The 17,097-nt window shown below is 35.2% G+C and overlaps 1 protein-coding gene across 3 annotated transcripts in view; it reads right to left on the minus strand.

Annotated features, from left to right (window-relative positions):
- Positions 1–284: 284 nt before the first annotated feature.
- Positions 285–17,097, minus strand: part of LOC117565755 (lachesin) — a 39,727-nt gene continuing 22,914 nt past the window's right edge. For all 3 annotated transcript variants that reach the window (XM_052002160.1, XM_034245005.2, XM_052002161.1), the window contains 8 exons: positions 15,729–15,914; positions 15,007–15,121; positions 14,398–14,478; positions 14,107–14,238; positions 7,405–7,524; positions 6,627–6,800; positions 3,437–3,763; positions 285–864 (listed from right to left, as the gene is read on the minus strand). In XM_052002160.1, coding sequence (XP_051858120.1) covers positions 671–864; positions 3,437–3,763; positions 6,627–6,800; positions 7,405–7,524; positions 14,107–14,238; positions 14,398–14,478; positions 15,007–15,121; positions 15,729–15,914 — 1,329 coding nt within the window. In that variant the 3' untranslated portion in view covers positions 285–670. The remainder of the gene's footprint in view (positions 865–3,436; positions 3,764–6,626; positions 6,801–7,404; positions 7,525–14,106; positions 14,239–14,397; positions 14,479–15,006; positions 15,122–15,728; positions 15,915–17,097) is intronic.

The raw sequence follows: 17,097 nt of genomic DNA on the forward strand, positions 1-17,097 counted from the left end.
TCACAGAGAATCAGAATGAAATGAAACTAAATAGACAACTGTATAAATGAATACTGAAAATTCTTAATGAGTTTCAATTTAAAATTCTTTTTTTTATGAATATTATTATTATTTTTTTAATAAGCAATGCTTAAATAATCATTAAAGAGCAATTATTATAAATAAAAATAAATCATCATTTATTATTGCACAAATTTGACTAAAAATTCAGAGGAGTTGCGAGTGCGGGGTTCAACTTTTGAAACAGGCTGTTGTCTCGGCTCCACTCGTGTTTGTATTTTGTGTTATGAATGTTTTGAATGCATGAGCAGTACTCATAGTATTCAAATAGGTGCACAAATTCATGACTTGCTTAAGTAGTAACAAAAAAAAAGCGTCGTCCACAAGTCGATTGATAAAAATGTGTGTTCAAAAATCGACTAACCAGAAGATTGCTGTTCCTTTTACTTTTTGTGCTCCGAAGCTTGTTGGGTGGGCAGTGGCCAGTAAGCAGGCTAATAATGAGAAGTAGAGCTACCACCTCTAGCTCTCTCCCTCTTTTTTAATATCTTTCTCTCTCTCTCTCTCTCGCTCGTTTTCGCTGTGTCACTCGCTGTAGAGAGATTCCTTCGTTGTCTCCGACCCGTTTGTTACGTTGTGTGGCGTGTGGATTTTGTTCGGAAGCATAATTTTAAATGAGCTTAACTGAATACATAGACAATATACAGAAAAAAGCCATCAGGGCATTTGTCGTTATCGTGGCTGTGGCCAGCAGCTGTGACCCCGCATTCGCATACGTCCACGGGGTGCGGGGAGTGGGCACCATACCGCTCCCCGACTTATATGTCTTTTCGAATCCGTTACGTGCCGGCAGCTGCGTATCTACTGAAATTATATGCAGTATATATTTAAGTTAAAGCAGGCAAGTGCAAGTACTATATTATAACATTTTATAGTATTCAAATAATTGCAAGTTGAAAGAATAATTATTAAAGAAGTGCTCCCAAAAACTATTGTGGTATTATCAACATTCTTATTTGTAAATCTGAAGTAATAAGCAGCAGCTATGCTTTATGTATGGTATATTTAACACTTAATGGTATAATAAATAATCTTTAGTATATTTTTCGATTGGAAATATATTTGTTTTAACCAATAGCAGTATATTTATAATAAAGCACACTTTTTTGGTTCATTCCTATGGTATATTTATACAATACATTATGGTATATATTTCTCTTGATAAATGCATTTTTACACCTAATTGCAATGAATACCAAAACGGAAAGGATATTTTTTACCCCAATTGCAGTATATCAATAATTATAGTGGTATTTTATGCTTTTTGACATATTTCCTATTTGAAAAATGTATTTTTATACCCGCTACCCATAGGGTAGAAGGGTATTATAACTTTGTGCCGACAGGAAATGTATGTAACAGGTAGAACGAGGCATCTCCGACCCTATAAAGTATATATATTCTTGATCAGCGTCAACAGCCGAGACGATCTAGCCATGTCCGTCTGTCCGTCTGTGTGTCTGTCCGTATGAAACACTGGATCTCAGAGACTATAAGAGATAGAAGAGCTATGTTTAAAATTTTTGCCACGCCCACTTCCGCCCCCGCAAATCAAAAAAATCGAATAACAAGCGTAATTTTAAAGCTAGAGTTTAGTATGTACTATAATTACTATAGTAGTTATGATACCTGAAAATTTGGTTGCGATCAGATAAAAATTGTGGAAGTTATTAAAGAAATACTTTTGTATAGGCCGACAATCTGATATTGTGCCGTCTATGGTATATTTTGAATGGTGTCCTGCATCGATATACCAAACATACCATTTGGTATATTTTCAGTATTTTTAGTATTTTCGGTATATTTTGAAAATAATACCGCAATATTTTGACCTTATTAAAAATGGGTAGCGGGTATCTCACAGTCGAGCACACTCAACTGTAACTTTCTTACTTGTTATATACCAAATTGCAATAAATGCCAAAAATATAAAGTATATTTTCAAACCAATTGCAGTATTTTAATATTATAGCTTACTTTTCGGGCTAATACATATGGTGTATACATAATGGTATATTTTCCTCTTGAAAAAATTATATTTATATACCAAATTGCAATAAATACCAAAAAATGGGAAGGATAGTTTTAAACCAATTTCAGTATATTAATAATTCTAATTAAAATGTATATTTTTATAACTAATTGCAATAAATACTAAAAGGTGGAAGGATATTTTTGGACCAATTGCAGTATATTAATAATAGAGCATACTTTTTGGGGTAATTCTTATTTTCCTCTTAAACACTTTTATTTATATACTATACTACACTGCAATAAATACCAATAAATATAGCTTGCATTTTAGAATACACATACTTTCGTTTAAACTAATTTGTTGCAATGATTAATAGAAAAGAGTGTCTGTTTTTCTATATTATACTGAAAGCCAATATGTATTTCGATCATTTAACAGACAGCTAAATAATCGGAAGCATTCACAAGCTTTCGTATCAGCTGCTAAGACGACAGACAGCAAGTTTGTGAAAAGGAATTGGAAATGCGTGTGCTTATGCATCGTTAGGACTTGAGTTGCTTGCAAGTGACCTAATCAAACGAATATATTGTTATTCGAAATATATAGCGAGTAGCCATGGCTGCGCAATATATCTGCAGAGGGAGGCTGGACTAGAAGTTGCAGCTGAAGCTGAAGTTGAAGCTCCAGAGGAGGAGAAAGGAGAAAGGAGGAGGGCAGGCAGGAGAAAGTCGCACACTTAAAATTGAAACTGACTGCTGGAAAATTAACTTCAAAAGGGATTTGGAGAGCAGCGAGCAGCGAGTGTTACCAAAATACGGTTTCACTGATAAATCAGTGTGCTCGACAGCTGCACGAGTGCTAAGCTCAGAGACCAGACCAGCCAGAGCAGAGCAGAGCAGTGAAGAAGAAGAAGCAGCACTCGCTTTAGTTCAGTTCAGAACAACAGTTTAGGTTTTTGGGGGTGGTGACAAGAGGAGGAGGAGGCGGGGCATGAGTGTGTTGCGGTTTTGCCGAGCATACTACTAGTAGTCTGCTCTGCTGCTGCAGTCCGTGTTGCATGGCAGCATAGATCGAAGAAGCACAAGCAGATGCAGAAGAAGAAGAAGAAGAAGTAGCTGGCAAGCGAGCAGCTTGGGGTTTCCTTAAAAAGGCAGCGACATATTATATTTGCCCAAGTCATAGTCCCATGACATGGGAGGAGTGCTGCCCATGTGTAGAAGGTGTAGCTACTGCTCTCCTGGACAAGGGATTTGACTGGGTGACTGGGTCTGTGTGTGTGTGTGAGTGTTTGTAACTGCCGCTTATGCCTGACTTCATTCAATGCTTGTGCTTGTGATTGTGCTGCAAGCCATGTACTCTCGTACCTCTCGTACTTGTGGAATTTTCTAAATCGTAACTTACCTTCCGCTCCGTTTATCATGCCGTTGACGTTTCCACTTGCCACAATGCCACCACCGGCAGCTCCAGTTCCACCAGCAGCTCCAAGTCCGCCGCCGCCGTTGTGTGGCACATTCCCAATGCCACCGCCACCGCCACCGCCACCGTTGAACACATCGTTCTCTTGCTGCATTTGATTTGAGAAATGGGTTTCCTTGGTACGCACCACTTCGTTCGTTCCCTTGTTGTGGCTGCTGGTCTGCTGCTGCTGCTGCTTCCGACGCGGCTTGCTCGTGGTGTGCAGCACGTGAGGTGTTGCTGTCGTTGTTGACTTGGGCGGTAATCGTAATTCTGCAAGAAATTGCACCAATTATGAAATGCCGAATGCCAAATGCCGACTACGACTACGACGGCGACCAAGGAACACCACAGAGCACAGAGCTCCCCGAAAAACAAAAGCAAATGGCCTGGCAGACATCATGTCCTTCCCCCCTCAGTTCCGTCTCTTTATGCTCCTTAAACATAAACAGTAAAACAGGAGCCACAACAGCAACAACAACAATGCCAAATACAAAATCTCTAGTGTCACGGGGTTGTACAGTTGGGAGCACGAATTTGAGTTAGTCATGTACTACTGTACTATATAGTACGGGTTGTACGAGTAATTTGCTCTGCCGCTTTTCTCCCCTTTCCCCCCTCACATTGCTTCTGTTCCGCTTTCGCATGGCATGGAAATGATTTAACTACTCGCAGCAACAACATAACATTTGATTACAAAGTCTGCTGCAGTGGTTTGTTTGCACCAATTATAAGTATGTATCTAGTGGAAGACTCAACTACGCAAATAAGCACTACCTGATGCCCTTTTTATATTGGAAGAAGTGGCCAAGTACATACTTAATATAAAATGCGAATTACATTTTTCTTGAGGATATAAAATAGAATTATTTTTCTACCCAAAATAGAAATGATTAAAGCAAAAGCTTCTTGAAATTCCAAGTCATATTTGCTTCCTTAATGAGTTTCCAAATTTTAATGAAGTACTTGATATCTTAAATGAGAAGCTTAAAAGCTTTGACAAGAGTTGTTTTCGAATAAATTTCCTTATTTAAGATAAAATGAATCTACTGCTGTATTGACTGAAAATCTAGTATATATTTTGTAATTTATGGTATATTAACGAATTTGATGATATGAGGTTATACCAAATATACCTTTTGATGTATCTCAATATATTTCAACGAATATACCAAATATGCTATTTTAATATATTTCAATACTTTTGGTATATCCATGGAATGCTATATATTTTCAATAATACCGCTTCCTCACTGTTATACCAATTATACCCATTGATGTATCTCAGTATATTTTAACGAATATACCAAATATACCTTTTGATGTATTTCAATACTTTTGGTATATCCATGAAATATATTTGATAATACCGTTTCCTCACTGTTATACCCAATATACCTTTGGTGTAATTTAATATATTTTAAAGAATATACCAAATATACTTTTTGATGTATTTCAATATATTTTAATTAATATACCAAATATACCTCTTGATGTATTTCAATAGTTTTGGAATATCCATGGAATGTTAGTTCAGTATATTTTAACAATAATACTGCTTCCTCACTGTTTTGCTTTTGTTTAGCGATTATATTCGCTTATCAAAGTTAATTGTACAAATACTTGGTACTAAAATACATTTCATAATTTCATTAAATGTGCTTTAGTTCAATGTCAACCAAAATCAATATTCCAAATTTTAAAAAGTGTTGCGGCATTAAGATATTTACGATTGCAAGATAACTTGCACTCGAAAACTTTGCAGAAATCTCTTCTATTCATGCCAGACATTGCAGTTGAACTCTTTCACCCATTGCTCATAGTTAGCTCAACAATTTCTATGTTTATTATGGCAACCTTTTGCTATTTGAAGTGCATTTAAATAGCGCGCTAAACAATGTTCCTTAACTGTTTTGGATGCTTCATTTCGGTGCATGCTGCAAGTTGTTAATAACTGCCAAAGGCAGAACGAAAAGTTCAAAAGCCAGTTTATTGATATAAGAGATTCGCTTAGCTGCAAAACTTGTATCTTTCATCTGATTAAATGTGGAAGCAATTGAGCTATTCTCCTATTTGAAACGGTTTCAATTTAACGCTAGTTTTGGGCAACAAAGCAGAGAAAATGCGGTTACCAAGCTACATTAATAGTTGATTAATAATGCATAAAGACAACAATACAGATGGTTGGTTGGCTGGTGCTCACTTGTATAGCTGCAATTAATTGGGGCAACAATCGGGGTCAATCTTCTCTATTTCTTGTCGTTCGTTTGCCGGTTTTTAAAGCCGAGAAAGGAAACCGAAAAATAATTAAGTGAAACTATCTATTTAAGATGTAAGAAATGTGCATGTCCGACATTGAAATTGATTCAATAAAACGAGTTTATGAGATAGAAATGAAAAGCTTAAAGCTTATTGCTTGATTTAATTTCAGCAGGCAGACGGACGGACAGACAGACGGACGGACGGAAAGAAGGACGGAATGTCTGGCGGAGTGTCGTGTAAGTGAAAATTGAAATGGCGTCCACGAACTTGATGCAACTCCATTGGCAATGTGTGTGCGAATGCGAATGCGAGTGGAGAAAGTTTTCCGCTGATTGTGCAATAATTCATGCTTAGTTTCTGCGCTCCAACTCTATTTTTTGGCTGCTGTGCGTTGCGGGAGGAGGAATGGGAGATGGGGAGTGGGAATGGGGGTGACTGGGGGATAAGGAGCCCACTGTGCCAGATGAAAGATAGAGAAAAGCTTCAGTCGTTTTTAAATGAGATCGATAAAAATAATAGACCGACGGAAATCCTAGGTGATTTATTGCAAGGAAACTGAACGAATTACACATGCGATGCAGACACATACATCGCATATATATATATGCGAGTATATACTCTGATTCCCCCTTCCGATTTCCAGCCAAATCCCCTTCTCCTGCCTTGGCTATTCTCAGCTGAATTGATGGTTTCGAATTTTTGAGAACTATTTGGCTTAGTCTGGGCCACAGTCACAGTCCTGAATGATGTCCCTTCATTCTACCCTTATATGTATTAGAATACTCTATATGTATGTATGTGTGTGTGCTCAGCATTGAACTTGAAATAAGTTTGCTGTATCGCTTCAATTGTTTTGCCTGTCATTGTCATTCACCTTGCAATCGAATCCGTGTCTCACTCTTGCCAAGGGCATTCACACTCGAACAGCTGTAAGCACCGAAATCCGATTTGGTCAGGTGTCGTATCGTCAGATTGAGATGCCACGTGTATAGGTTAATCAGCGCCTCCGATATGTTGTACTTGTTGCCATTGTGCAACTTCACATTGCCTGGGCGGAATTGAAATGAAATGGTGATTAATTATGGTACAAGTTTGTAACTTATTTTATTTACACGTAGGTGCTAAAACTTATTTATTACAACAAATTATTTTAGCTCTGATTAGATTGGATTAGATTAGAGTAAAAATAAACTATTCTATTACATATTATTTTTAAATTAACCATAATTTATCTTTACTACGCGCATTTATTAGAATCATTTAGTTCTTAAAGAATTTGTTAATTGAATCGTTTGGAGTAAATTTACTAAAAAATACATATACAAGATTTGCTCTTTGACCTTTTGTTATTTATTGAAATATAGTAAACTAACGTGGCATGTATTTTTAAGACTATATTTGTATGAGACTATATACTAAAAACGATTTCCTGTAATTATGTTAACGATAAACATGAAGATTTAAAGATTCATTTGATTTTCTTAGAATACAATAAATTTTACTGTATTTAATGAATATTAAAAATACCAAAAACATAAAAACTATTAGTAATTTCAGATATATTCTTTATACCAGTGAGTATTTAATCATATTGACATTAATTAGGCTATTAGTCTTGCTAAAATTTGAACAAATATTATTTGGTAACTCACCTTCATTTCGATACCAGCCGTTGAGAGGCTTTGGATACACTTCCACAATGCACTCCAGAGTCACTTCTCGCTCCACAGGCGCACCCACCAACTGGTTAACAGCTTTGATTGTAGGTGGAACTGCAAAGAAGAGTGAAGAAAACCGAAATGTTAATATGTAGAACAAGACTATGATTATAATGCTGTTGGCAACTTCTTTACACAATTCTCGCCCTCTTATGAGCACTTCATTTAAGTTGTAAACTTGCTGGCATAAAGAAATATGCATAATAGTTTTCTCCAAAATAACTTGTCTGTTTTTTGACTATCTTGATTGTCAAAAATTTGCATTTTAGATAAAGAGTGTGGCAAAGAATTTTGAAAGTTTAAGGGGCAATAAGTTGTCGTCAAAATCTGATTAAGATGGAAACCGAAAAAGTAGCAAAACTATGAAGAAATTTGAGTATAGAAATGAGGTTTGTAATTGAATGTTTATAGTTGATCAATTCAAGTTTTGTTACGTTTATGAAATGTATGTGAATTATATTTACAGTTTATTTATGCGCATATTAAGTGATAGTAATAGCTGCATAAATACTAGCGTCTTTAACTTTGCGATTTTTTTTGCCAACATCTTTTTGAAGTTGCAACAATAATTTTTCACTTATTCCTCTCTTTTTATTAGTCACCACAATGATGACTGCACCAACTTCCAGCAAATGACTCTGCTGCATTCATTTCAAAGACAAACTTTTCGTATTTCGCCCAGATACACAGAAAGTGCAAGAGATGAGTGTGGAGAGTGGAGAGCTGAGAGTGAAGGGGAGACATTTGCTACTCCCTGTGCTCTCTGAGTACTTGCTGTGATAACTTGCGGGTGGAGGTGGGGGTTGGTAGCCCGCCATCTCTCGTGACACTTTGAAACTGGAACTGGCTACAGCGACTGTGGTATTCGCTTTACACTCGCTATGCTTTTGCATTCATATGCACTAGCATTAGTTCAGCGCTGCAGCAATAGGTGGCGCTAGACGCTGTTTGTGGGTGCTATGTAAATAACAACAGACAAACGTGCGTTGCAAATGCTCTGCCAACAGAGCTCTGCTGAGGTGCATTGCATTTAGTGTGCAGCTTGTTTGCCCTAACTATAATTGGTTTAACTATATAGTTGATTAACTACAACATTAGTCAATTATAGATAATTATTAATAGTTAATAATAATGAGTGGGAATTCATTCAAAGAATATAACAAAAATGGCCGCTTTAGCTGTCATAAATACGTTTCTGTTGCATACTTTAGGGTGACTTATTCTATGTCAGTGTATAAAGAGCATACATATTTCAGATTCTACATAAATATTTATTTATAATATAGAATTCTACATTAGATTAATTAAATCTTAAGAGTACGTAGTTAAATTTGTTTATTTACGTTTACAGAGCATGGCTGGATTAATGTCAATTTTAATTTGACTTAATACTTATTGTCTAATACTTTTTTTTTTGGAAGTAAGTTATTTGTGCTAAATATCATTATTTCGTAAAAACTATTTAATATTACTATTATGTTCATACTCAGGCATAAATTTTCTGAAGCTTCCTTAGAATAAAAGACATATCGAGAGAGTTGTCTATATTTCGACTATTTTATTAACTATTTATTAGTAAATTGTAGTGTATTGAAACGTCTCGTTAGTGTATTGCAATGTGCGTTTCACAGAAGATGCCACTGCTCTGGGACTAAGGACTGGCGGGGGAGACCAAAGAAGCGCGGGTGCCAAGTGAGAAGTGAGCGGGTGTGTGAGTCACAGGCTAAGTTCGGTGGAGATGCGACTGTTTTGGGGTACGGAGAGCGGGGGTAGAGCTGTTTTCATAGGTTCATTTTATGCTAGTAGTGTGTGTGTATGTGTGTTGCTGCTGCTGTGGTAGCTCTGTGTGTGTGTGTGTAAATGACGACTGTAATACTCTGTTTCAATGCAGCAAAGGCTCATGCTCATGCTATTTTTCCTGTCGTTGGCTGCTGTCTCGTTGTCGTTGTTGTTGTTATTGTTGTTGTTTCTGTTCTTGTTGTTGCGGTTCTCGTTGTCATTGTTGTTGCTGTTGTTGCCGTTGTTGCTAAAGGATAATTTTAAGCCATAAATAAAATGGATTAAAGCGCAATGATCCGCTCATCAAAATAGATTTCATCCTCTGTAATTTCTACGCTAGCAACATTATTAAAGCTTTTCTGCAAAATCAATGATAGTCCCAAAGTCCCCATAGTCTCTGTTTGCGGATTTATATGCCATTTTAGCTTTATTTCGTTGTTGTTATTGTTGTTGTTGTTGATATACTGAAGTTATTCACTCGTCGCGTCTTGCTTTAACTTTAAGTATTACACAGTTCAAGTTTTGATGTGAAATTTTGCGGGAATAAATCTCATCTATTTGGCTTAATACTCGTACTGAAAAATAACTTTTGTTCTACACCCTCCCTCCCCATCCCTCCCTTATGCTCCCAGTCTAATCGGAGGAAAATGAAAATGGGAAAATGCATGATTAATTAACGTATATTCGTTTTATGCTGTCATATCCCTGTTTTGCTCGCAGTCTGTTTATTTTCGAGTCGGGCAGGCGAGAAGAATTATTTCTTGTTTTTCGCTTCAAAACAAATAAATTTGCTTAGTCAGGCGTGCTCGACTTGTAAATACCTAACTACATATATAAACTATAGAGGTATTAGTAAGACTAATGTGATTTCAACAAGTTTAGACTCGAAACAAGAAAAATTTTTTTGAATTTATTGTTACTTAAAATTCTATATTTTAAATACGATATGGTTAAATTCATAAAATCCTAACAATTAAATTCTGAATGAGTATTTTCCTTTATTATTCTAATTTTAAAGAATTTGACAATAACTATAGTCAACTTCTTGACGAAGTCTTTAAAGTTGTTCTTTGTTCTTATTGCTGTTGTGATCTCTGAACTTGTGTTGATTGTTTTGCATTTTTGTTGAAGACAAATTGCTTTTTAATTTATTGTAAGCTTGACTGTGACAAATCTACATTCACACATATTATTTTGCGGCATTTTAAAATTAACAATGAGAACAGTTTAAATTTAATTCTAAACACATTTTAAAAGATAGTTGATTCTCATTTGCGACTCATATAAATAAAATGATGTTTTTTGTTTGTTCAAATCGAAATCCATAAATCTATCTTAACAGAATTTTTGATATTATTCCTAAAATATAGACTGTTATTCTGATTTCTCAATGTATCGCCATGAATGCATTTCAATTGTTGATTTTTCATTTTAAAGACTTCATTTCCTGTGGCATCACATTATCAAAGGGTATCACAACTAAACAAAGACAGAGAGAGAGAGAGAGAGAGGGAGAAAGAGTTGGCTTTAAGCGAAACTTTTGGTCATGTTAGAAGCCATATGCAATAGATCAGAGCTGGCCAGTTTTGGCCAGTTTTGTCGGTTTTGCTGTTTTGTGCTTTTGCTTTTGCTGTTGGTGTTGTTGTTGTTGTTGCTGTTGTTGTTGCTGCTGCTGTTGGCCAACTTGGACGTTTCGACAATTGCTAACTTTGAATTTGCATTTGCATTTAACTGATTTTGACGTGGACACATTGCCGAAATTTCAACAGTTGTATACGAGGCTCCTCATCTTGGATGACTTTCACTTACACTCGCACTCACACACACACACACTGAGAGTCGAGGAGTCAGCTACGCATATACGCACACATGCATACATATATATATGTATGTATATATGGGCGTGCTCTTCTACATAAGACAATGGCATGGCAACTGTTGGATGCGTGAGAGATCTGCCTGCTACAGCCACATATGCATTTTAAATACATACATACATACATACATACGTGAGTGCATACTTACACGTTTACATACCTACATACACAGAGAGAATCAAATTAATAATCAATGTATAATCTTAAATCTAGACCAATTCTCTTCAAATGTTTGACGATTAAATTCGGGTTTGGCTGCTCTTTAAACAAGTTGCTTAAAGGTAAGGCATTCATAAACAATTTAAAAATTAGCATATTCTGAATTCATAAATGCAAATGTTTTAAAAGTGAACGTTGAGCATCACATTTCAAATGAAGATCAAAATTCTTGAACTTGACTTGCTTATAAGTAGTCCAAAAAATACTAACTTGCACTTTACTTTTTATATGTGCACTTTACTTTGATTATGAATAGACTCTTTTGCATATACTTTTTATTTCTAAATTGTTTTTAATGTTTACTTTGTGCTAAACGCAATAACTATATTAAGATCTTTTTTTAATGAATGTAGAATATATACTTGTTTTTTTTACCTATACAAGTTTAAAAGTTATTTGAGAAATACTGTTGTATGCCAAAAAACGCCTGCTGACAATCTGGTATAAATGGTATATTTATTTATGGTATACGACATTCGGTATATTTTAGAATTTTTCGGTAAATCGAGTTGGCATATTTTTAGTATTCTGTATATTTCAGTATGTTGTGGTATATGTTTAGAATATAGTTTTATCGAAATTGTTTAGCTGGTTTCTTACAGTCGAGCACACTCGATTCTTTCTTTCTTACTTGTTTTCTTGTAAGGCCGAGTTTATCCGATTAAATTAACAGTATTTTGCTTACATTACTTTTTTCTTAAAAATAAAGCATATACTTAAAATTCTACCTTATTCTTTTTTTTTTTGAATAACGTAATACACACAATAACGTAATAATAAAATAAAACACATATTTATATTTCTTCGTAATTGTGTTTTTGGAGTAACGTAATATGTTTACTTTTTCTTCTTCCTTCTTAACGTTATTTTTCTCTCTGTGTACTTGCATAGATGCTTGCACACGCACACATACATAGGAACATCTGCGCATATAGGAAGTAAACAGAATAATAGAGGCAACAGCTCATGACAATAGTTCAATGTGAGCTGCCAGCTTCACTGCTTCACTGCTTCACTTCTCAGTGGCGCTCCTCATCATCAACCCCCCTCTCCCACCCATTCCCGCCAGCCCTTTTCTAGCCACTGTGATGGGTGCTTTGCTAGTTACGAGTTGTTATTACAATAGCACACACTATACTACAACTACAAGTACAACTACGACGACGACGACGACGACTGCTGAAGCATATTCGCCCATTTGATATGCTTTTGGGCTGGTTTGCCGAAGTGCGACTATCGCAACTTTTCACAACTGCTACTCTCTGAATTTGACTTGACAATCTCATGGTGTTGATTTGTGTCTTGTGTGCCACACCAACGCCATGTTCCATGTTCCTTCCTCCGAGCATCGCAAACAGAACCTTCACATACTTACTTACCATACGAGTAGAGTAGAACTAGCATCTTTCAGCCAACTCGAGTCGAGTACATGGCTGCAAGACACAATTTGATTGTTTCGTTGCGTCTGGAAACATGGAAAACCTCTGAATGACCATGGCGACCATTCAACATAAATTTCATTTTACATTTTACATTTTACATTTGCCAGTGTGTGCACTTTTCATACCGCATTGATAAATATTATATACCATAAGCATCTTTTCTTAAAATTCAGCCATTTCTCATATTGAAAGAATATATTATTTCTGTATTAAGAATATTGAATTCCTAAATTCAGTGACAGATAGAAAATAGATTTAGTTTTGAATTACATTTCAAATCGATCCCAACTGGCATAAAATACTTGAAATATGGTTAATTATATTACTATGTATATATAGAAAGCACATTATCGATTCTAAATTGAAGATTAAACTAGATAAATTGATTTTACTAAAAATTTCCAATTCTTAAATCCACTAGCAAATCGCAAATATATTTATATTAAAATTAATTTCAAATCTTTGCGGAATTGCGAAATCTTGTAGAGAAATTTATGTTTTGATGACTAAATTGATTGATAAATATATTTGTGTCTAATTAAATTCAAAATCAATCGCAAAGAGTCTCAATAGATAGTCTTATAGATCTGCACTTTAATCTTGATTTATCGTTGAATCTAAATCACATTAGTTTTTACCCGCTATCCAAAGGATAGAAGGGTATTATAACTTTATGCCGGCAGGAAATGTATATAACAGTCGTAAGGAAGCATCTCCGACCCTATTAAGTATATATATTCTTGATCAGCGTCAACATTCGCCCTCACAAATTGGAAAGACTCGAATAACAAGCGTAATTTTAACGCAAGAGTCGTGAATTTTGATATATAAAATAATAATAATAATAATAGTAATAATAATAGTCTTTGTGATTCCTGAAAATTTGGTTTTGGTTTATTTGATATAAAAATTGTCGAACTTGTTAAAGAAATACTTTTGTATGGGCAAAAACGCCTTAGTTGCTTTGGCTGACAATCTGGTATATTTTGCACTCTATAGTATATCTTCAATGTAGCACCATATAAATATACCAAATATACCACTTGGTATATTTTCAGTATTTTTGTGGTATATTTCAAAGAGCACACTCGACTGAAGATTTCTTACTTGTTTTTTTTTTAAAGTATTTTTGTGGTATATTACTTTAGTATATTGTAAGAATAATACCGCAATATTTTGCTTTTATTCAAAATGGGGAATACCCTCTCCCCAGTCGAGCACTCTCGACTGTAACTTTCTTACTCATTTCATTCTGTGTGCAATCTTAAAGATTCCTTAAAAACTATAAAGCAAAAAAGACGTAGGAGAAAGCAACTTACAGTTGACGTGAATATCAAATCGCTTGCTCACTGAGGGTGGCACTCCATTCGATGCGATGCAGAGGTAACCTCCCATATCAGTTCGGTGGACATTCGTGAGTGTCAGACGCTCGCCCTCGACTGACTTCAGAGCTGCGCGATGACAAGAAAATTGTAAAATTTGTTAGAGAATATCATTAAGTTCAGTCTGCCAGCAGATTCTTAAATAACCACATTATAAAACGTTTACAAATAGTGTGTATGTGAACGGTTTATTATAAGGAAATTCAATTATTTAGATATGATATGCACCTTGTTTGTCTCTGCTCTCCGTTCTTAGCATAATGTCTTTGCCGCCCTCCCGTCGCCACTGCACCATGGGCTCTGGAACACCTGTTTGAATAGATATTTGTTTAAACTTTTAATTTCAAATAACATCATATATATAATATTAATTTATAAACTCCTTCGAAATTAAAAATAACACACATTTTTATTTCTACTCCCTTTTGTTTGTCATGTATGGTTTTTGTAATAATTATTCTATTTACTCATTTGTTATATATGGAAATAACTAAATTTCTCAATGTACTAAAAATTAAATTGGGATGTTATGTTTAGAGGTGGTTTGTTAGTACAATTTTGTTAGCATAGTAGAATTTTTAAATGTTATGATATTTTCAATCTCGAATCTCTATGTAGTTTTATATTTAATATTTAAATCTTCTTCTAATTTTTAATTTTAAATTTTAAAACCATTTGTTCCTCAGCAAAATAGAATAATAATATAATAATAAATAAAAAGTAGGTTTATTTGTAGGTTTTACATTTATTTTTCGTCTCTATTATGATTTCCATTTTATTTTGTTAACATGATTTCATCCATTATTTATGTTTTAAAACAATCTCAATCACATTCACCTGTGGCACTGCATTGTAGTGAGATGCTGCCTCCTTCAGTGCTGACGCCCTCGTCAATGTTTTGATCGGGATGGTTCAGAATATCCGGTGGGACCACAACATCCAAATAGCCAGACTGCAAAGAAACGAGGATATGATGAAATTAACAAGCTACAATTTAATTAGACAATTTTTTATGTCATAAAATGTTTGACATCTTTTGAATAGGGAAAAATGCATTAGAAATTAATTGAAATGAAGAATTATTGAATTATAAACGCCTGTCAGTCTATATTTCATTTTCAAGGGTATTCCAATTTCATATTGTAAACAGTTGTTTAATATTGCTGATTGGAATTCTTATGCTTAGCTTAGCGTAGCTACAGCTACAGTACGTGCAAGCAGTCGACGTCCACGTTTACGTCCACGTTCATGTTCACGTCCACGTCCTCATACGCGGACAAATGCTGCTGGTCACCTGGGCTAATCCATTCACACATATCTCAGAAGTAAGCCAGGACTCAGACGCATATGGCGTAAAGATTACTGTCTCAGCAGGACACCAAAGCAAAACCACGACAGTCATCTGGGAATGGGCTAGGGATGGAGAAGCGGCAGGGATGGAGAAGCGACAGGGATGGAGATGCGGCAGGGATGGAGGTGCAGATGGGTGGAGGCTGCACTGCATGGTATGGTGCGGTGTGGTTCGAAGTGGGCTGGTGTGAGTGACTTCTACTACTTACCAGACTCTTCATGGGATCCGTGTTCACCTGGCACATGTAGCTGCCAGAATCATTTAGCTGCACGTGCGATATGTGAAGTTTCCAGGTGTTGTGTCCATTGTGTGTCACTGATAATCTTGGATTTAGCGACACCATATGTGTGTGTATACCAAGTATTGCTTTTGAATCTGATTTAATCCATGCCACCTGAAATTGCACACCAAACACAAAGATAGTAATGTAGTACCGGAGAGTACAAGTATAAGACACTGGAAGAAACGATTGGAAGCTCAAAGCAGATTTCGATTAGAACATGGGTTATTAAAATTTCTAAAAAATAATATTGTTGTAAGCTTATTTTGTATTAGAATTTAATAAATGTAAATAGGATTTATTAATAAGTTAAAGCAAACTTTTTACCTTTTTTGTAAAGATTTGGGTTTTAAAATGAAAAGATAATATAATCAAGCCAAAATTTGGAATGCTCCAAATAATTTTATAGTCTTTTGAATAGTAATTTAGTTATTAATTGTTCTTTGGATATTAATATTAATATTTAGTAAGCATATTAATAATGATTTATATTATATCTCAGTATGAATTAAAATTTAAAAATTCTGATTTTTTATTTTATTGATTCTAGAATTTTGGACTCTTTCTTAGACTCTACACTTATTTCTCTCGGTGCATAAGTTTGTTGCTTCTCCGAACTTCAGAAAACAACCATTACACACGAGTGGAAGATACTAGAATACTTGGGTACAAACTCGCATGTACTTTGTACCTGAATCCCCGCTCCCCAAAGACGTCCTCACTGAGGCTCAAATACATACAAATAAGATTAGGACAAGGTTGTCTGGTTTGGTCAACGCAAATACGATTTTATGGCATATTAATGCACTCGCTTCGCAGTTGCCACCCTACAAAGCTGATGTCCATGCTGTGGGGTATATTGTATTAAAATCTTGAACTCTATGGGTGTAAATGTATAGTGTACTTATATAGGTAGTTATGCTCGTATGCATCTCTGAGCGAGGGTGTTCATTAATTCATAAGGCAAAGCAAGTTCTGGTCACAACTTTAGCTGAATTGTGTCACATTTTCAGCTTACGAAAGCAGCTTAAATACTCCGCATGTGTAAATCATCTGTTCGTCCTATGATCTATTCTACGACTAGTTAAGCAGACAGGCGCTAGGTGGCGCCAGCTTAACGCCAGCTGCCACAATTGTTTCTCTAAAAACTTCCCAAAATGCTATCTGAATAGAAGCACACCTGTTTTATGTATGAATAAAGACAATTGAATTTGATGAATACGTCTTTAAAATTATTACTTTAATTAGATGTACTAAACCTGTTTTATGCATGAATAAAGATAATTGAATTTGATGA

This window comes from Drosophila albomicans, chromosome 2L (genome assembly GCF_009650485.2).
Source record: "Drosophila albomicans strain 15112-1751.03 chromosome 2L, ASM965048v2, whole genome shotgun sequence".
Lineage (NCBI taxonomy): Eukaryota > Metazoa > Arthropoda > Insecta > Diptera > Drosophilidae > Drosophila > Drosophila albomicans.